Here is a 22214-nt window from a genome sequence, read left to right as displayed (position 1 = left end):
TTTTTAGGAAATAATTATTAGGCTATTCACATGGTTCAGGAGCAACATATATCTCTCTTTTACAAGGAGCCTTGCTCTATAACCCACCGCCTTCATTTCTGCCTAGCAAATGATGAGTCATAAGAGCAGAGACCTTTAGACAGCTTCATAGAAGCCTACAATCCATTACTGCTTATAAAACAATCAACAAATGTTTTTACATAAATCAGCTTTTGTGTCAGAATTAAACAGCATACACCTTTCTAATATGCTTTATTATCAAATTTTGAAAGACATTGTTCACATAAGGGTGTGTGTTTGTTTATGTATTTGCAAGTGTTTGTAATATCAACAATTCAAACATTTTCGTAATTTCAAAGTATTTTGTCCTGCTATAGGTTACAAATATACATGTCAATCTTCTTAATATAAAAGCAAAGTCCTTTAATTCACTGATCAAAAAATTTGGGCAGTTCATTTCCTAAGACGCACTTCTCTTCTGCTCCATCTTTATCAATGGTGACAACATATGCAACGCCTCCACTTGAGCCATCTCGACCCATCGCCAGAGTGAGAGCTACAGAGAGACAGAGACAGAAGGGATAGCTTTGATATCTCATAGACATACAGTCATTAAACAGATATTAACAAAGAATGAGAAGCAACACTCCTCAGGAGTGACTGTCCATCTTGGCAGAGATAATGTTAGAGTTGAATCAACCACATTGATAAAAGTGGCACACATGGGACAATTCTAAACACTAAGGCCACATCTAAAACATGCATAATGCCAGCTGCACATCTTTATACTTACTCAGTGTTTTACTTCTCTTGTTATACTTGACCCTGTCTCTTTAACATATTTTTATACGTGTATTTTTATTTCCACAGTAAAAGTTCCCTGCCATTTCTACATCATTTACTTCAATTAGTCATTTGAACTGACTGGTCTACCACCTGCACTAAAATGAGCATTTAGTATATTTAGAATATATTATATTATCACCAGGACATTTCTCTAAGACTGTATGTGTTTGTACATTGCACTGGCAAACTTACCGTTAACTACAAACTCTTGACATTCTCTCTTTGTCATGTTTTTTCGGTATTCTGCGTCAACAAACCCATTAATGTAAAAACTCCCAGAGCCACCAATAGCAAAAGGCTGACTGGTCAGCAAACCACTCAGTGTCGCATAGACCTGTTTGGAATGAGGCAGAAATGATCACATACACAATATTAATATTATTAGACTTTTAAACATGCAGTATTTAATTTGCACTGAACTCCTATGCATAATATTCCTCAGTCTAGGCCTAATAAAACCAAAAGTGAGCTAACCTGTCCTCCTTTTTTTCTGTCCCACCCTGCAACAATAAGATGTGCTGATAGTTCCTCTTTATATTTGTATGAAATGTTCTTCACCAGAGTGGCAGCAGAGCATACGAGTGGGTCATCTTCCACCTCGATACTGTCAAAATACATTATTCAAGTATATTATTATATCATTTTTGAGAAAAAGGAAAATGTGTGCAGCATGTTTCCTCTGGTAGTATTTAACACCAATCAATAAGTACATGGCCTAATATCTTAGGGTGCTTTCACACCTGCCTCATTTAGTTTGGTTGAATCACACCAGAGTTCGTTGTCTCTCTTGGTGCAGTTTGATTGGATTTAGGTACGCACCAAAAGCAGACCAAACAAGCGTACCGAGACCTCCTTGAAGAGGGGGTCTCGGTATGCTTTCAAACTAACACTGAGCAGTTTGTTTGTGCGGAGAACGTGATCCAAGCTCGAACAGACCCAAATGCAAAAAGAACTGCGCATTTCTGACGTAGTCAGCCGCGCTGTGCATTATGGGATGAGGACCAGTGTTTCTTGACAGAGTTTGCACTTTAGCATCCATGCCAGCTCGTGGACAAACTTGGGAGTTGTGGAGCCTCAAAGAATATTTGGTCTGATGACCTTATTAAAAAAGCACCGTCTTGTCTGCTGGCTTTTCCTGCTCTCTTTGTTTAGAGTTCCACTGGAATTTTCCCGCACGTTAATTCTGACCAGTCGAAAAGCAGTTTATGAATTACATTCAAAGACACATCTGGCCAACAACGAGTGATGTGGATGTTGTCACGTGACTGCATTTTGGTTCGTTTCAAATGATTCGGACCAGAGCAATCAGTGTAAAACCAAAACGGCTGAAAAAAATGCTACAATATATATTTTTTGCCCTTGGTCCGGGCCAAATGAACCAAACTACAGATGTGAAAGCACACAGTCTACAGGACATTGGTGATGAATACCTGTGCACATCCAGCTGGTAGTTAACAATTTCAGCAATGGTTTGAGCATCCGCTGCTGATCCAGACAGAGCACAGTAGATCTTGTCATGGAGAGGGGAGAGCTTGTTCATCACACGATTCACCACTGCCTCCCTGAGAACAGTGTCAAAACAAACACCATTTTAGTGTTCAAGTATCTTGTTTTAAATATTCACTGAAAAAAATGTGACTATGGCTGTCAAACAATGACTACAAGGCTACATCTTCTCATAAACTACAGCACAAGTGTCTCTTACCCCGCGGACACGCGCGAATCTGATCCAAGAACAACTCCTCCGTCAAAAGTAACCGCGATGATGGTCGTCTAATATGAAAAGAAAAAAAAATGCAATATCTCATTCATGTCAAATTAACATGCCAGGCAATTGTTATTAACGCCTTACTTTACACGCTGTAATGTTAAGTTTGCTCAAGCATGTCACGATCTGATCTAACAGGTTTAAAATTTTAAACTCGTTTCACTCAATATACATGAGTCCATGCTTGGAATAAACATCTCGTTTGAGTCTTTTAAGCCCATGAGGCTATAACTCACCCCGGTTTTTGACTTCTTCAGATAGCCATTCTGGCTCTGGAAACAATTCCTCCGACATTTTGAATGGATGAAAGTTACTACCTGTCCTGTGCAAACCTGCCTGCGTTTGAGACGCCAGAAGAGACTCGATACTCGATAGCTCTGCGGACCTCAAGCGAAGCTCTTAATAGCGAGTGAAAATGAGTTAGGTTGCGAAAAGAGACTTTGTTTTGTCAGGCCTGCAGTATTTTAATGCGCCTACATTATTCCTCCATTTTGTCTATAACAGAAAGTGAAAGAGTTACTTCCCATTGTGCTCAGCTCACACAGAGCAGCGTGTCTATATTTGATTAGGCTGTAATTTCAACTACCATCTTAAAAAGTAAAAAAATAGATGTATTCAATATTTATGCCTATCTAATGTAATTTATACAGACACATCCACCATACCAGTTTACTGTGCATTCTTACATTTCTAAAGTTTCTTTGTCTGTGCCCTGTATTTAGTAAGTTTCTTGTTATTAAAAGCCTTACTTTACACGCTGTAATGTTAAGTTTGCTCAAGCATGTCACGAGTCTGATCTAACAGCTTTTACAATTTTAAACTCGTTTCACTCAATATACATGAGTCAATGCTTAAGCACTGGAAATAAACTATCTCGTTTGAGTCTTTTATAACCCCATCCAGAGCTATAACTTACCCCGGTTGTGACTTCTTACGTCAGATAGCCATTCTGCTCTGGAAACATTTTCCTAAAACCGCGACATTTTGAATGGATGAAAGTTACTACCTGTCCTGTGCAAACCTGCCTGCGTTTGAGACGCCAGAAGAGACTCGATACTCGATAGCTCTATGCGGACCTCAACGCGAAGCTCTTATAGCGAGTGAAAATGAGTTAGGTTGCGAAAAGAGACTTGTTTTTGTCAGGCCTGCAGTATTTTAATGCGCCTACATTATTTCCTCACATTTTTGTCTATAACAGAAAGTGAAAAGAGTTACTTATCCCTTTGTGCTCAGCTTCACACAGAGCTCGTGTCTATATTTGATTAGGCTGTAATTTCAAACACCATCTTAAAAAGTAAAAAAAAGAGATGTATTCAATATTTATGACTATCTAATGTAATTTATACAGACCATCCACCATACCAGTTTTACTGTGCATTCTTACATGGTTTCTAAAGTTTCTTTGTCTGTGCCCTGTATTTCTGTTAGAAGCATTTTTTTCTCACAGAACCTTCACTGTAAAAATCAATGTGTAATTTCTGAGTACAAATGGATTATTTTGAATAGAAAATAAACTATACGTTTACGGTTGAATACAAAATCAACAGTGCAAATAAAACTGCAAATATGCTGCGAACGTCAGTTTCATCATGTTTACTTAATTTTATACCTTTGAATTTTACTCATATTTATAATTTTTCTTCTACTTTGGTATTAGGTTAACAATTGAGGAAACGTCGTAAATATCACAATCCTACTAATTATGTATAGGTCTAAATTAGGGTTTTAATCTCTGCACAAATTGAGTAGAAATGTAGAAAATGCGTAATGATTTCAATTTAATGCTTGAAACTTAAAATCATCTTACTAATCTCATCTGCGTAATTACTTAAAGTTATCATTACTAATCATTCTTTATTTCACAGTCTGATACACCAGTTTATTTTTAGATTATTTCATACACAGTTTTTTTTTTTTTTTTTCTGTAAGCAGCTCTTTTGTATAGCTTGTGTGGACATATATATTCTCAGTGTGTAGTTCAGTTTATGTAACATAACCAGACAAAATATCGATTGTATATGCAAGAAGGGACATCACACTGAAAATAACACTTTTATATATTTATTACAAAGGGCGTAAAGAAAATATTTTCTTCAGAAAACTCTTCACACGTCTAGTCACAATGTAGTTATATTTGTAGAACTGTCCAGTTTGGTCATTTTTGTGTTCTACTCATCGTGGAACTTTGGGCAGTTTATTTCCTGGAACAACTACATGCTTGACCACTCCGCTTCGGTGATCATCCACAACCAGGTGACAACCCACACCGCCGCTAACATTGTCCCGGCCCATAGCCAGAGCCCAAAGCGGTGGAGACACAAACAGTCAGCTCTTTTTTATTCACTGCACAATAAATGTCAATATATTTTTAATTCCAATTCTATTCACCATTTGTGGAAAACTGTATAGCCTCTTCTAAACTCATGTCAGGTTTGAATTTGGCATCCACATAACCATAGATATACGTGCTGCCAGATCCACCAATAGTGAAAGGCTGACTGAGTAGCATTCCTCCCAAAGACACGACGTATATCTGTGCAAAGACAAAACATATGCAAAAGACAATATCACTCATCTGCATTGCAGAGATTTATATAACATTGAATTAACAGACAATAGCATCATATTTCTGTACTTTCTTTTCACCAGCTAGTCTTTTTAGGTGCAAATGTGCTGTTAGTTTTATAGGATTTATTTATTTACATGCATGCAATAATTTGAGAGTCACGTGTGACTGTGATGCAGAAGTGTATTATGGTCTTAGTTTGTGTTTAGCAGGGCATCACCTGTGGTCCCTTCTTCCTGTCCCAGCCCGCTGTGATGAAGCCCGCCTGCAGCTCTTCCTTATTGTTATAGCAAAGTTCCCTCATGATGGATGCTGCAGCTTTTACCAAGGGAGGAGATTCCATCTGAATGCTAAAATAAAAGAGTGATTTTTTAATCACTATAAACACTATTACAAAACTTTTCATTAGGATGCTGCAGAAATGCTACAGAAATAAACAGACCTGTGAAAAGACAGCTGGAATTTGGCCATTTTGGTAACAGCTTGTGCATCAGCCAGTGATCCAGCGATGCAGCAGAATATTCTATCATGCACCTGGATCAGTTTGTTGATGGTTTTTGATGACACGTAAGATCTGTAGGTAAAGGTCACATTGTAGTTATGAGAGGTATAAGTGTGTGTTATGAGAATTAACAATTTTGTTGGAAAATACTCACTCTCCCATAGAAGCTCTGGAGTCAGACCCGATGATAACTCCTCCACATTGAACTTGACAGCAAGGATGGTCGTCTTACAAATAAAAAATTCAATCATAATTAATCCAAGTAATTGCTATTTATATTTGTTTGAAAGTAAAAGTATCTATAATATAAAATTATATTAATTATAACATATGTTATATAATTATAAAATAACAAATAAATCTCCAGTCTTACATTAATTTCTGTGTTAATTAATGTGTAAATTAATAAACAAATTTATAAATAAATTTAAATGTACCTTTCAATGTCCAGCATAATATAAACACATACATATCACAATTATTCAACTGCTCATGTCTAATATATCTCACAAATGCTGATGTTAAGTCAAAATTAAGAAGAGCACAGCCATTCAATAAATGTGTTGAGGTGAGATTCAGTGACATCTATGGCCAAAGGAAAAATTAATCGAGGGGGAGGCTTACTTTGTCCCTAAATCCTCTACCATCACTTTATACTTCACGAAAATGCGTAAACTAAGTAGGAATTTATGCGACAGTCCATTAATAAAACTATAAACACCTCTAAATGGAAATGGACATTTCAAGACTCTCCTCGCCATGACAATGCAACAATGTCTATCCACGAAAGCGAAAGTAACTTTGATCTAGGTTACACTTAAACTGCAGATTCCCATCTACACAGATGGATGTTGTACGATATTTAAACGAGTATTTTATAATATTGTCTCAGGCGATAAGATAAACGTCACCTGCCTGATCGCCGATGCGCATTTAAAAACATTTTCGCATCAGCGCACCAAGCAACGCGAAAGGCTTAAATCACTTAAAACTTTATAAATAGGTTACTTACGCCGGTGCTGACACCTTTGACTTGTGAGTATGAATGATGGCTGTCCATTTTTAAAAACTCGACGTATAAATTGTGGATAAACGCCGCGTACGCGCTCGACGGTGACTGTGCGCACGCTCGTCTGAAACAGCAAAACTAGTGTTACCGAGGCGCATTGCATGAAGAGAACAGTTCCCGGTTAGATTTTAGACATGGCACTTTCCTACGTCCTCGAACCTGCTGTGTCTGGATTTAACTTCGAAAATTCCACAAGGTAAGAAGGAATTAGGCTTGATACAGTTATATTATGATTACGCTGTGCGTAAAATCCAGAAAATAATCTTTGCGTCGTTATAACCATTGTTTCATGGCGTCGGAACCAAAGTGAAAGTATCTTCAGACTTCAGGTCTTTCTCTTCAAAAAGAAAACGTAGCTAGGATCAATTTTTTTTGAAAGAATCGATTCTTCATAGATCAAATCAATTCTGTTAAACTTTTTAAAATTATGTCTTGACATTACGATTCCTTGCAATCTCCTATATGATGCGCAAATCTCCTTCATTTAGAAACATTGTACTGGAGAATGGCTCAGAAGAGGGTAAAATCAAGGCACCAAAACCCATGAAAACAGGCACCACCATTGCTGGAGTGGTTTATAAGGTAACCAGAATATCAAAACTTGATAATTTGTTATATATTGTCTGTCACACTAAACATGTGTGTGTGTGTGTGTGTGTGTGTGTGTGTGTGTGTGTGTGTGTGTGTGTGTGTGTGTGTGTATAGGATGGTGTAGTTCTGGGAGCTGACACAAGAGCCACCTCTGATGAAGTAGTGGCAGATAAAATGTGTGCCAAGATTCACTACATTGCACCTAACATATAGTAAGTAACAGTAAGGATTAAAATATGGGCTTTTAAAACAATTGAATGTCAGATGTACATAATCTATAAAGTAAATAACTATAAAACTTATAAAAAATCATGCTATTTTATTCTTGTTAGTTGTTGTGGAGCAGGAACGGCTGCAGACACAGAGAAGACGACAGATATGCTGTCATCAAACCTCACCATTTTCTCCATGAACAGCGGCAGGAACCCAAGAGTCGTCATGGCTGTTAACATACTACAAGACATGCTCTTCAGGTGTGTGCAGACTGTGTATTGTTATCTCACAAACATTGCGCGATCATGTATGTTTGTTTGTACCATTGAAGTACAAGGCTGTGTTTTATGTGATATCTCTCTCTAATGTTTAATTGCTTATGATAATGTTTCTCAGGTATCGGGGTATGATTGGAGCTCATCTAATTTTAGGGGGTGTCGACTGCACTGGAAGTCACCTGTACACGGTTGGCCCTTATGGGAGCATTGACAAGGTGCCATATCTAGCCATGGGTATGTGACATCCAATTGATAAACTTATTAGTTAAGAATGTGATAATTCAGATCAATATGCATGCAGATGAGTGATATTGTCTTTTGCATATATAGTAATGCTGCACATTTAACTGATTTTCAAAAAGCTGTAGTCTTGAAAGTTACTTGTTCTGCTTTCACAATGGAAATTCATACAGATTTTTGCATAGACGTGATCAATTCTCAAGTGAATAATCACAGCTGTTTCTGCGTTTTAAGGATCTGGTAAACTGCCTGCTATGGGGATACTAGAGGACAGATTCAAAGGAAACATGGATGTAAGTTGCTTTTTTGTTGAACCTCCTTATTGTACGTTTCCTATTGTCAATATTACTATCCCTGTAGCTCAAGGTGAAGTAATGCAACAGTTATTTTCTACACTCAATAAGTTAGTTCAAGCATTTAAGGGGTCATAAATTGCATTTTTAATTATATGGTAATGCTTCCTGAGGTGCACTTATAATGTAAGTATGATTTTTACATCAAATATTGTCATAATTTAGAAATAAAAAGCCATTGTCTACCTTGATTTTAGCTCTCTGATTTGAATGCTCCATTGGAAGGACAATCTCAAAAACCTTTACTATGTATTTTTTTCTATTTCAGCTATTGAGATTAACTAATCATGAATATAGCATTATATTTAGATCTACTCTCGTCACATAAGAGGTTGCAGTGATGAGCATTGTAGCCAATGACAGTCTGTTGAGCGCATGAGTGCAGTGATCTCGTCATTGCAACTCAAGTTTCGCACTTTCATAAATGCTTTCATCATAACTAATAGTGCAAACACAATGTAAATAAGAGATAGGCTACATTGTGGATTTTTTGTTGAGTGTATGATTATTAACTTGTTATATGTTATTGATGTGTGATTGGATTATAAAGGGAGCATTTTTTGATGGCTTTCTGTATATAATTAAAGATTAGGCATTAGAATGAACACGGTCACTTAGCCTGTATGTTGTGGTATTACTATCAGGTCCATACCTTACAGTGAAAGTCTATTTGCTTTGCAAAGCCTGCACCGAAACTGCAACTCTGATTTATTAAAGAACCCACAGTGAAATGTACTGAAGAAACAAATAATGCTCTACTGAGACATCCACATAGTTAAAAATAAATAATTTCTTTCCTAGGATTAGGATCCTTTTGAAGGTAGTTTTTTTAGTTCAGTTATCCTGTATCTCTCATCTCTCCTTCTCATCTTAATAACACAGTGGGCGGGGCCAAAGACCTGATGATGGTGAAGTAGGTGTTGATCTGATCTGATCTGTAGAGGCAGGCTTTCGTTGCACTATTATGTCATAATGTGACTAAATCTTAAGTTGTTTTCTGAATTTGGTTTCAAAAAAAGCTGTTTTTGGACTAACAAGGAAGTTTTGAGCTCTGAAACGCATAGGATGTTTTTAAAGTACATTGACCCTTTTACATGTGAAAACATCAAGGAAAATTTGATTTCTCAATTAATGACCCGTTAACTTGAAAAGCATATTCTACTTGTGTGCTCAGTTCAAATATGTAGAAATGAAAGCTTTAACTTACAAGTATAACTTTGGAATGTTATTTATAGTGCAGTTCTCAAGTATTGATTCCAAAGAAGCTAGTTTATCCACAAATTAGTATAAAAGTCAAAATTAGAAGTTATTCTATGAACTGAAAGGTTTTAGAATTACTTATTATATCAATATTATATCACAATGTAGATTTGACTTCATTTAATGAAAAAAATTGTGTGAAAAAGCTTGTGCGAAAGAAATTTTGTGTAAACTGTACTTTACGTTTTGTTTAGTGCAAGAAACTACATCTTTCTGTCACTATTGTCTTTCATTCAACCTTTAGCTGGAGGAGGCCAAGGCACTGGTAAGTGATGCCATCCATGCAGGCATCATGAGTGACCTGGGATCAGGAAACAACATTGACCTGTGTGTGATTACGAAAGAGGGGGTGGACTATATCAGACCTCACAGAGAGTCCATTTATAACTATAAGAGGTAAAAAAATAAATTAATTAAAAAAAAAAAAAACAGTGTTTTTGTCACTCTTGAGGTTTTTTTTCTTTTTATAAAATTACACATTTTTACATTTTATACAATTATATCATGTCACAGCAGCTCAATGCATATTTAAAGGTTAGTGTTAATTGTGCCTAATGCCTAATATTGATAATTTATTGATCTCTCATTGTCTCTCTTTTACAGACAGGCAAAGTACAAATATAAGCCAGGTACAACACCTGTTTTAACTAAAACCGTGAATCAGCTGGAGCTGGAGTTGGTGCATGAGACAGTTCAGATGATGGAGACAGCAGGATCCAGTTGAGCCATGAAATACCCTGTGATGTCATAATGTGATCTGCAAGAGCAATCCTTTCCACTCAGTTACTGTTTTGACAAACAAACGGGAAAAGACAGATTATGCTGTAAATGTGTTTTTATGTCAGATGTTTGTTTTCATAATTCCATGGCTGCGACTGGACTGATGATCAACAATAAACTACTACAATTTTCAGCATATGCATCGCACATCATTTTTTTAAAATGTGTTAGAAACAAAGATATGTTTTAGTAAACATAATAGAACTTGGGAAAAAAGGCAACACAAATAAATTCCAAGGACATTTTGTGCACTATTGCTATTATTGGTTATTTTATATGCGCACATGAATGTTTGAAGCCGAATTAAAGAGCTTTCAAAACAATAATGTAAAAGTTGCATGCATTAAACTCAACAACCCGCCATTAATCGTGTGTGTCCACGGTTACATTTCCGCATTTTAGCAACGTTTCACCTGGTCTTAACATGCACCGGATAAATCTACATAGATACCGAGGACGCTGAGAGACTCTCGCTCTTATTGGTCAACCGGCTTTGTGAAGAGTCTTTTCTTCATACAATCTCAAAATTATCATATTTATCACAAACACTCTTAAACAACATATAGACAAATAAAAGAAATCAATTCACAGCTGTTATTCGAAGTTATAGCTTAAAGTTTTTAAAAGGTATTTTCTGCACGTAATGCAAAGAAGTGCAAAATCTTTCGGTTTCGAAATCATTGTCTTCCGTTCCGGGATCGTGTTTCCTCATGTAAAATATACACTTCGGCCATTTCGATTTTTCTGTCTGAATTACTTTAATCCTACTTTCTTTATATAAAGAATGGCTCTTTTGGATGTAAGTGGATATAAACATAATTCCGCGTCACAGTTTGGTTTTAAGCACGCGCATCTTCTCGACGGACTGAATCACTACAGGTTTGGGACCAAATGCCAGGAGTTCGCGGTACCTGTCGGAGTTGACGTAAGTAACTTTATAGATATCAGTTCTTCACTAAATCTTAGAGACTCATTATTACGTTGTTAAGTGATATGCAGCATAAAAACACACATTTTGTGAGAAAATGCTTGAGTTGCGCCCAACCATGCTGTGAACATGCTCATACACAATGATCCCTTCATACATAAACCTTTAAATTCAGCAGTTGTAGAGCAGGTTATATTTAATTAAAATGGCATTTTAAAGGTTTTTGATTAGCCTATATGTCAAGAACATTGATAATATGTCTCGTGTCTAAGGTTAATTTGCTTATTGAAACATAGGGGGCAGATCTCAGCATCAGCAAAAGCAAACATTTAAGCAAAAACACATGTAAATATAAATTAGCCTGCCTTGTAACATATTCTGTGTTCCCATCAGCCCTCCAAGTTTCTGAAATCATGCAATTGTGAGGATGGCGTTTCCATAGATCTGAATCATGGCACCACAACCCTGGCGTTTAAGTTTCGTCATGGAGTCATTGTGGCTGTTGACTCCAGAGCATCAGCTGGAAAATACATAGGTAAGCAAGCACACTGTTTTAAAGTGGGTAACTAGTACATAACATGCAATTCATACTGAAAACAGCATTTAGAATAACACACAATTGCCAAACTGTATCTTTTCTATATCATGATGCTTCTTCCAATGTGTTGCAGCATCAAAGGAGGCCAATAAAGTGATAGAGATCAACCCTTACCTGCTGGGCACCATGTCCGGCAGCGCTGCAGACTGTCAGTACTGGGAGAGACTGCTGGCTAAAGAGTGCAGGTCTGTCTCAGCATGCTTCTGAGAGCGTAAAGCATCTGATCACTGGATGAAGTTACCAGTCTGTGTTTGTGTTCAGCTGTGTCAGGAAATTTATTCAGTTTAAAGATTATTAGAAGAATTGTTTATTGGGTTTGTTGACCCAATGAGAGTGTGAAGCATCTGCTCAATTACATACCCTCAAGTCGTACCCAAATACATACCCAAATTAATTTTTGGGTCAACTATCCCTTTAAAGATTTAAATAAATGCTCACACTGTTGTTGAATTGTTTAACTAACTTTCTTCTGCTTATTATGCTGAATTATTTCAATGTCTATACAATAAAATTCCAATGGGATCTGAAACCTTTAAACTCCATAAAGGACATGAACAGTGATGGACAGATTGAAATTTAGGTCTTTGTTCTGTCTCATATCAAAACATTGTTCAACACACGCATACACAGATTACATAAAATATGGCAAAACAAACCTCAAGGGTCAACTAATAATAAACCTCATTGGTTTCTCGCATGTCACATGACCAAATGTCATGATGTTTGAGGATCATGTTCACCATATTTGATCTGAAATCACATTCTCTCTGAGTAGGTACTTCTAAGTACTTACTTCACAACTATTTCTGTATTATATGAATGTGTGTAGTATATGGATGTACTACATTCGTCATGTTGTCATTATCATTTGACCTATATACAGTTACAGTTGTGTCTCCTCACTGTCACTCACAAATCCTCTCTCTTGGCCTCATGGGAAAGTGAAGTATCCACTGGATGCACACTTCAGAAAATCATCGAAAGTAATAGGTCATCCAACAAGATTTTGTATGAATACTGTGAATTTGAACATATTACTCATTCACATACTATTTTTAGCCTACTATGTCAGGGAAGTATGCATATTCAGGTGCACACTGTGTGTTGATTTGATTTGATTTAAAAGAGTATTCAGGCTTAAATTTCAATCTGTTCATCATACAAAGTGATCATGTCATAAAAGTTAGGAACAATAAATTATGTTAAATGATGACTTTCCTTTTTGGGATGAACCAAAAGAGGGGTTATACTATCTGTCTTAATCTTCTTTCAAATTAAAATACTCATATACTAAGATTAAGATACATTTTCAAATGTGCAGAATCTTATTATGTTCTGTTGATTCTTATACTTGCTTGTTCTGTCACCCTGTTGCTGTTTGAGCCACAACTATTCTTCGTTAATATATGAAGTAATTGTGTGTTTTAAAAACAGACTTTACAAACTACGTAACAAGCAGAGGATCTCAGTGTCTGCAGCCTCCAAGCTGCTGTGCAACATGATGCTGGGATACAGAGGCATGGGTCTGTCTATGGGGAGTATGATCTGCGGCTGGGACAAACAGGTGAAGTCTCTATGTTTTTACAATTACTTTTGTATTTTTTGCTTATTTACATATTTTCAGAGTGTTCTCAGTCAAGTATATTATACAATACAACAATAAAATAAATGTAAAGCTCTTAATAAGATCTTATAATAGTCTTGTGGAACAATCATGCATACACATAATCTTCAGTTATGTTCATATGAAGTTTTCCGTCACATCAGGGTCCAGGCCTGTACTATGTGGATGATAATGGCACACGTCTCTCCGGCCGGATGTTCTCCACTGGCTGTGGGAACAGTTATGCGTATGGTGTCATAGACAGCGGTTATCGTGAGGATATGACTGTGGAGGAGGCGTATGAGCTGGGCCGGCGTGGTATTGCTCATGCCACACACAGAGACGCTTACTCCGGTGGTGTGGTCAACCGTAAGTACCAGCAATGTATTTAAAACTGGCTAGCAATGAATCTGAATACTAACATTAAAATAAAAATGTAAAATTATTGACCTGCAGTAACGTGCTATTATGCTTCAACCAGAATCTGTAAGAATTCTGTAAGAAAAACAACAACCCCAACACAAAAAATAACCCTAAGCTTTGTATTTCTGTCCTACATTGTTTTTTTAATGTACACTATTGTTGCATAGTTTTTGTGTGTCATATTTAAGAGCTGAAGTCTTCACATGTTTTCTCCTCTCAGTGTACCACATGCAGGAGGACGGCTGGATCAAGGTGTGTAAGGAGGACGTGTCAGAGTTAATCCACCGCTATAAGAAGGGAATGTTCTGATCTGATCTCTCATTTATCTGACAGTGAAAATTAAACTGTTATCAAATCAAAGACGCTTTTGGTGCATTCTTTATTATATATTTGAACTGTATTTTCTGTGCTTATTCTACCCATTTTTGTATGTGGTTCCAACTGGGTTATTCTCTGGGAACTGTGCAGTTTGAAATGAGTATTGCTGAACCTTCATGAAATCCATAGGCAGTGAGTGCATCATCCCCAATATTCAGATTAATGGTGAATACATAAGGGATGCACAGCTTTTGTTTTCTATATAGACCATGAACTAATATTTTAATTTCAATAAAAGCTAACTTTGAAGGGAAACTATTCTGCCCCTTTTTACAAGATGTAATTTTAGTCTCAGGTGTCCCCAGAATTTGTCTGTGAAGTTTCAGCTCAAAATACCCCACAAATCATTTATTATACCATTTTGAAATGCCTATTTTTGCGTGAAAGCAGACAGAAAAAAAAGAGTGCGCACAAAGCAGCTGTCACTCAGCATATCAATACTAAACTAAGTTCTCTTTCATGTCTTATTGCACTCAAACTGTAAAATATACACAAGGTTATACAAAAAACACACATCATTTACATAAACACAGTCAGTTATGAACGTAAACAGCTTGGAAAGGAATCACAAGAATCACATTTCTCAAAATCCACAAACACTATTGTCATTCATACTCCACAACCTGCAAAACATTATATATTTTCAGCACATTTTTCAAATGCTAACACACTGCTTTCAAAACTGATAAAAGCACATTCAAATCAGAACAATGGCAAACTCTGTACATTCTGCAGGAATTATATTGAAATATAAAATCTTAGCAGAATATTTATTGTGAAATTTAATAATAATTACTCCAAACACAAGTAACTGCAATTTCAGCTAAAAGCCAAAGCCAGATGTTAAATTTTTTTTTTTTTTTTTTGTGATCTTTTTGATAAACAAATAAGATGGACGTCTTCAGGATTATTATTGCTTCAGGAAATTAGTCATGGTTTTATTTTATTTCATTTTTATTAAAAAAATGAAAAAAGGTAAAAGTTAATAGTTTATATAATGCTCCTTGTTGTTAATGTTTTTTCGATCCGTGTGTTAAAGGAGTGGAATCCTGGATTCATCACAGCCTTCATAAAATATATTTATTATCTGTTTGCATGATTATTGATCAAGATATTAATTAGTATTTAACCTCATAGATTGTTAGTTGATTGAATAAAATTATTGTTTACCATACACCAGTGAGTAGACATTGAAAATATATGTGTATTTACAGTAATATCTTTCTCTCCTTTAGTGAGAAGTTGGAATGTGTAACTAGGTCTTTTATACATGCTGACTTTTGATTCTCTCCATTTAATTTTCCTGTGCTGTATCGATTAGTCATTCTGTTCACCTGAATTGTTCAATTAATTATTAATTATTCCAGAGTTCCTTGCTCCTGTCTCAATCAGTGTGAAGGTGTTGTGTTATCTGGTTTCCTTAGTGAGTTTTGAATTAAAGACTATTCTGATTATATCTTCATCTTAAACTGCAACCACACGTGACGCGCAGCATTAACTAAGATTAATAAATGCTGTCTAAGTATTGTACGTAAATTAATATAAAGTAGTTAACAAGGTATAACACGATTAAGGTATACAAATATATAATATCGTTTCATTACCTTGGTATTTGACATAGTTCAAAATAGAGACCAAACTTATTACTAGTTAAAGGCATTTTTTTAGGTATTAACAGTCTGAATGTGACAGTGATATGAATTAGTCGTTTTAATAAAAGTACTAAGTTTCCATGTTCCTGTGGCTCAGTGGTAGAGCATTGTGTTAGCAGCGCAAAAGGTTGTGGGTTTGATTCCCAGGGAACACATGTTAGGTAAAAAAAAAATGTTAGCCTGAATGCACTGTAAGTCGCTTTGGATAAAAGCGTCTGCTAAATGCATAAATGTAAATGTAATGTAAACTAAGAATTTGAAAATGGCAAGTCACTGATTACAGCTCAATAAATGTATATAAAGTACTATATATTAATTTACTTGTGTAATTTTGATTTTGAATAATATTTCTTATAACCTTTGGGAATGAATCATGCATTTTAACATCATAGATCCGTGATTCTAGAATATTCTGTTGAATTCGAAGCAAAAGTTCATTAATAGATTCTGATAAAATATGGATAATGTTTTGACAACAGAAAGATAGACATTCACCACCTGCCCCTTTTTGTGAAGTTTATTTATTAAGAATCAAAATAAGATTACAATGTTTTGAAGGCAACCAATATACAAAAATATTCACATAACTTAATTTAGATTTAGTAACCTCAAATCAAGAAAAATATCTATAGTTTACTGTACTGTACAGGTTTAACAGTACAGTATCATTACAACAATCAACATTATTCTGTAGTATCTAAATTAACTTATGTAAATTATATAAAACAAACAAACAAAAAAAAACTATAAAAACAGAAAAAGCCCAATAATCCCATACAAGAAATAAAATATGAGGCCTACATATTGTCTAATTTCATTGATGGAAGCTCAATTCCACAATTCATCCAGAGTTAAAGTTATTTTAAGTTTTGCAGAAGATAGTTTTCCATGACCTGTTAGCCTTCCCCTGATTTATTTCATATATTCCACAGAAATAGTCTCTCTATATTCTTAGTTTTCTCTGGTTTTGTCACCAAAGATAAACATATACATTTTACAATTAAGTTCTGAGATCAACATGTCATCCTAAAATGAATAAGTTCATCCAGTTAAAGAAAAACAAAAGATGAACATAAAGTGTAATGAAACAAAAACTTTGCAGATGTAATTATTATGGAAGCATGATATAAATCAATCCTGTCACTGAAATCTATGATCCTGTGTGTGTGTGTGTGTGTGTGTGTGTGTGTGTGTGTGTGTGTGTGTGTGTGTGTGTGTGTGTGTGTGTGATAGAGAGAGTGTGTGTGTGTGTTGTGTGTGTGTGATGGACAGCAGGATGAGCTCATTTTTACTTCATCTCTTGCACTCATCTGGTCTCCTAAAAAGCCAAAAACATATTATATTTTATTGATTTCACATGACTGAAACAGTTGCAGTAATGAATAATAATAAAAATAATAATACACTTACATCTTTATGCTTTTGGATCTGAACGAGCTGAGCTGTTTGAACCATCATCAGAGGCTAGAACAGAAAACACAAATTACAATTATCATAACAGTACAGCTATCACACAGCTGCACAATTTCTTTTTTATTGGATCTATTTAAAGAAAATAATGTAGACCTGTGCATATATTTCGACTTACACTTTGATTTTACTGTACATTACCAAAAATGTAGGAATATAAACATATTACTATTAACCATATCATGATAAATAAATTAGTAAATATCAGATGGAGAACATGAAAAACTTACCATTGACAGGTTTAAAGCCTGAAAAACAGAAATCCACAAAGATGAATTATTAGCACACAAATGTGTGAAACATACAGTGTAGTCAATAGTCTGAGTTTCTCTCACCTTTCTTTTTCTGATAGACCTTATATCCAGCAACAGCAGTGACAATCAACAGGAGGACACCAGCAACAGCACCAAGAATGATGCCGATGGGGACAGAAGCTGAAGAATCAGATCAAATGAAAACATCTGGTTATTAAAGACTCTGATAATCTTAGAAACTGGTAAAGGTTTCAGATTTCAGCAGATACAAAAACAGCATCTATGATTGTGATATCTGCAGTACATTAGTGCAGACTAATCAGAGACTGGCAATAGCAAATGATTTCCATTAACATTTTTATGTTTCAAGATCTACTCAAGACAATCACGCTTACAATAGTGAATCCGTGGATCTTACCATCTGTCAGAATGCCTCTGAAGGTTTCGGCCTGATGCTCCACCACACAGCTGAACTGGTTCTTCTTCAGCTCATCAGGTGAAACTCTGATGGTGCTCGTCCTCTGAAAGGTCCCGTCCTCATTTGGAAGAAGTTCACCAAGATACACATCCTCGTGATGCTCTTGTCCATTTTTCTGCCAGGAGATTGTTACTCCACTGGGGAAAAAACCTGTGGCATGACATTTGACTGAAGACGAGGAAGACTACTGCAGCAGAGACACCTGAGGAGAGACTGAGAGAGAGAGAGAGAGAGACACAGAGAGAGAGAGAGAGAGAGAGAGAGACACAACTCCTGGACAAGTCGGTACAACTGTGACTACTGAAGGGAGAGACAGGGAGAGAGAGAGAGAGAGAGAGAGAGGGAGAGAGAGAGATAGAGTGAGAGTGTGTGTGAGAGAGAGACAGGACAGAGAGAGAGAGAGAGAGAGAGAGAGAGAGAGATTAAGATAAACAAAAAGAAACAGTGAAATTGAAAGAGAAAATTAGCCAATGTCTGCAAAATTCAAATAAAACAAAGCAAATCTATAAGGTTGCTATATATTTCTTCTCATTATCTGTTGTTGTAGTCCTGAGATCACATCCAGAGCTTTCATCAGCTAAATAATCAGTTATTAATCAGATTGAAAAGCTTTGATGTAAACACCTCAATCGATCCGACTGAGATCAATCTGAAGGAAATTTCAATCAGAATAATTAAAGGGGTGGTGTAGACCTAAAATAATCTGATCAAATAAACCTTGTGAAGATGTGCAGTGCCATGAAGAGTATGTCTATCAGAGCCCTTTATAGATCTATTTACATATGTTTTACTTCTTATGAATGTGCAAGTTTATTTATATCTTATGAACTGGTCAGTGAAGGAGACTGAATATTTAATAAATATTTCCTAAAAAAACAGCTCTGACATATTTGTCAGCTTTTCTTTTAGGTGTCATCAAGGCAAAATGACAATATACTCCTGTAGCTCCAGTGACATTACAGCATTTCTTTTTCCAGTCCTGATGCACTGCGCAAGTTTTGTTTGGATACATAGATGAACATTTAAATGTAAATGTCAACTGGATTGCAAAGGGTTTATATAAACAGAACTTTCATAATCTGAAACTGATTGGATTCGTTCAGATTGACAAATATTAGTGCATGTAAACATATCCATCTTTTGGATTATTCTAACAGGGTTTGACACTCTCCTGGCATCATGTTTATGTGAAAAATCAGTTGGTGTACTGTTACTATATGATAAAAATTCCTCACAAATACCAGATATGCATGTTAATATACAACAACATGTAACAATATGTATAATTATATCTTAAATATCAAAATGTGATTCGAACAACCTCTTGACGTCCTGCATGCATTTACATCATGTTTTAGTTTTTAAGCAAGTGAATGCAGACAGAGAATAAAGACAGGGAGTGTAAAGGAGATACAGTCACACATAACCAAACTGTTTGTTGTATACAACTGTTCTATTTCCTGGTGAAAAGGTAAATGCTGTAACGATGAGTGCTCACTATGCAATGATTATCAAAGCAACTGATATTCCTACCTTTTCTCTCCAGAGTGTCCTTTCCCATATCTCACATACTTCTTTATCCACTCAATGCACTCATCCTCCAGATATGCTTTTGCGCTGTTTGCAAATGCTTCTTCGGAATCCCATTTGTTCTTGGTAATGACAGCTTGAGGACTAGCAGCAGTCCAGCTGAGGTAGCTATTATCAAAGCTGATGAAGTCCTCTCCATCATAACCATACTGTGCATATCCTCGTTTGGTGCCATCATCATGAAGCTCACAGCCATACATATGCTGCAATGAGTGAACACCTGAGAAGAGAGAAACAACATGATAAATCACACTCACCATTCTTCATTTCTTCTAATATAACCTTAAGACTTGATGATTGAGCAGCATGTTTCCCAGTCTTCTTTTTCTACACAAAACCAAACATCCACATAAAGATGAGAGCAATTGTGATTAGCTAATGAAATTGGTTGGTACTAAAATCTACTAGCATTCAGAAGTGAATAGATGAATATGATCACATATAAATATGAAAGCTTTTGTCTGAGTTCGCAGCATCAGAATATTTGACAGCGTAAGGTTATTCAGTTGAAGGTGAAAGTAAGACTCAACATGAGCTGTTCTTTACATAAAAACAGTGTTCAGTGCTGCTGCTGATTAAACATATGAGCATAAGAAATATGTTTGAGAGAACATTACAGTGCAGATGTTATACTGAAAGAACATCAGGTCAAAGTTTTCTCTAAATGTGTGTTTTGCTTCTAAATGTGTGCTATGGTCGAACTGAGGAATGAACATGTCTGATGTCTAATATCTTTACAGCAGCATATTCCAATATAATGATAGTGGTATTAATTTCATTTTTTATTTCTGTTGATCTGTAAATAACTCCAATCACCAGTGTAGAGGAGAGAACACAGACAATATTGCTCTGAGCAATATGGGACCACAACACAGAGACAGAGACGACGTGAAACACGCTTGATGTCATGAAGATTTCTTTGAGAAATCAGCTACTAATTAATATTTATGCAATAATTGTGATCTAATTTTTTTACCATTGAAAATAATTTTTAAAAACATTAAAAAAAGACAATTCTAATATTTTCATCTCATCTAAATCATCTCTGATTAAAAAAAGACAATTCTAATATTTTCATCATTTCTAACAAAAGAAGAACTAGATTAAAAAGACTGTCAAGACAAACTTTATGTTGCTTGAGAAATCAGCTTAAAAAGTGTGAAGTTTGAAGTAGATTTCAATTTGAATCGCTTTTAGGAGCTTGTTGTTTGTGCAGCATAAGGTACCATGGCAACGAACACCGATTAAAGCCGAGCTACTTTCATAGTACCGAAAACCCAGGGTTGGCGGAAACTAAGCTGAAACATAGCTGGCTGGTACTAATTAATATTTATGCAATAATTATGATCAAACTTTTTATCATTGAAAATAATACAGTTTTTTTTTCTAATATTTCAATCTCATCTAAAACATCTCTGCTCACACATTTCACTTTTTCTCCTCTGTTCGTAAAGCAGAACCAGTTCATTTTTTTTACAAAAGAAGAATTAGATTCAAAAGACTGTCAAGACAAACTTTATGTTGCTTGAGAAATCAGCTTAAAAAGTGTGAAGTTTGAAGTAGTTTTAAATCTGAATTGCTTTTAAAAGCTTGAAGTTTGAACACCTGGAATGTAACTTTGTTTTTTTTCAGTAAAATCAATGTAATATATTTTAATTTGATAATTTTTATTTTTTTTGAGAGAGAGAATTTCATGGCACTAGTTAATATTTATGCTAAAATTGTGATAAATGTTTTCCCATTGAAACAAAAAACATTTTTTTCTAACATTTTTATATTACTTTTGAATTAAGGCAGTGTTTTATGTTAAAATAGAGACAGTGCTTTTAAAATCTAATTTTTAAAGGCAGATTAATACCATCTGATCTCAGAGCAAACCTAGATAAAGTTCATCAAGATCAGCTCTGATGCTGCTTTTACAAAACCCCGTCTGAACATTTAATATAGGCCTAGTTTTAATAGTTGATAGATCTGGAGCAGCTGCAGCGAGAGACTGATGTGTGTGTGTGCATGTGTGTATTTGTCTGTGTGTGTGTGTGTGTGTGTGTGTGTGTGTGTGTGTGTGTGTGTTTATGTGTGTGTGTGTGTGTGTGTGTGTGTGTGGTTTGTGTGGACACAAATTTGTATAATGACATGGGTATGACATACGTATAACCATAGATATTTATTCGTAGATGCCTCATTAATGACTGTTTCTATGGACTGCTATATGACCCATATTTGAAGGGTAAACTTGACGTCATTCACCATAACAGTAACAAGTTACCAATGTTTCAAAACTTGTCATTCTGTTTGAGTTAATTTTTTGATGCCTAAGACACACTAAATGAAACTGGGATCCGCTTGATCTTCATCATCACATTATTAGCACAGC

General features: G+C 35.6%; 4 protein-coding genes and 1 pseudogene across 4 annotated transcripts; 2 read left to right on the top strand and 3 right to left on the bottom strand.

Annotated features, from left to right (window-relative positions):
* Window positions 1-235: 235 nt before the first annotated feature.
* Window positions 236-3129, bottom strand: LOC109111461 (proteasome subunit beta type-9-like). Its single transcript, XM_042776324.1, is given in 7 exon segments — window positions 236-556; window positions 1039-1180; window positions 1321-1450; window positions 2277-2408; window positions 2552-2619; window positions 2851-2859; window positions 2861-3129. Coding segments are annotated over 7 exon segments (657 nt in total). The 5' UTR covers window positions 2909-3129; the 3' UTR covers window positions 236-428.
* A 1881-nt stretch (window positions 3130-5010) lies between these two features.
* psmb12 (proteasome 20S subunit beta 12) lies at window positions 5011-6742 on the bottom strand. Its single transcript, XM_042776325.1, is given in 7 exon segments — window positions 5011-5132; window positions 5135-5147; window positions 5401-5530; window positions 5623-5754; window positions 5837-5880; window positions 5883-5909; window positions 6695-6742. Coding segments are annotated over 7 exon segments (486 nt in total). The 3' UTR covers window positions 5011-5040.
* A 68-nt stretch (window positions 6743-6810) lies between these two features.
* On the top strand, window positions 6811-10602 carry psmb13a (proteasome 20S subunit beta 13a). The gene is made up of 8 exons (XM_042776323.1): window positions 6811-6947; window positions 7240-7333; window positions 7457-7554; window positions 7675-7815; window positions 7952-8067; window positions 8308-8366; window positions 9931-10082; window positions 10290-10602. The coding sequence occupies exons 1-8, from the start codon at window positions 6886-6888 to the stop codon at window positions 10408-10410; spliced, it is 843 nt and encodes a 280-aa protein (XP_042632257.1). The 5' UTR covers window positions 6811-6885; the 3' UTR covers window positions 10411-10602.
* Window positions 10603-11134: 532 nt separating this feature from the next.
* Window positions 11135-14378, top strand: LOC109111463 (proteasome subunit beta type-8-like). Its single transcript, XM_019124404.2, has 6 exons — window positions 11135-11391; window positions 11788-11929; window positions 12066-12177; window positions 13427-13556; window positions 13760-13964; window positions 14239-14378. Exons 1-6 carry the CDS (start codon window positions 11251-11253, stop codon window positions 14325-14327), a joined length of 819 nt encoding a protein of 272 aa, XP_018979949.1. The 5' UTR covers window positions 11135-11250; the 3' UTR covers window positions 14328-14378.
* A 2938-nt stretch (window positions 14379-17316) lies between these two features.
* The window catches only part of LOC109059574, a 27840-nt pseudogene continuing 22942 nt past the window's right edge, over window positions 17317-22214 (bottom strand).

The sequence above is a fragment of the Cyprinus carpio genome, chromosome A19 (assembly GCF_018340385.1).
Source record: "Cyprinus carpio isolate SPL01 chromosome A19, ASM1834038v1, whole genome shotgun sequence".
Taxonomy (NCBI): Eukaryota; Metazoa; Chordata; class Actinopteri; order Cypriniformes; family Cyprinidae; genus Cyprinus; species Cyprinus carpio.
The sequence above is the reverse complement of the archived record's forward strand: the minus strand, read 5'-3'. Positions and strand labels throughout refer to the sequence as shown.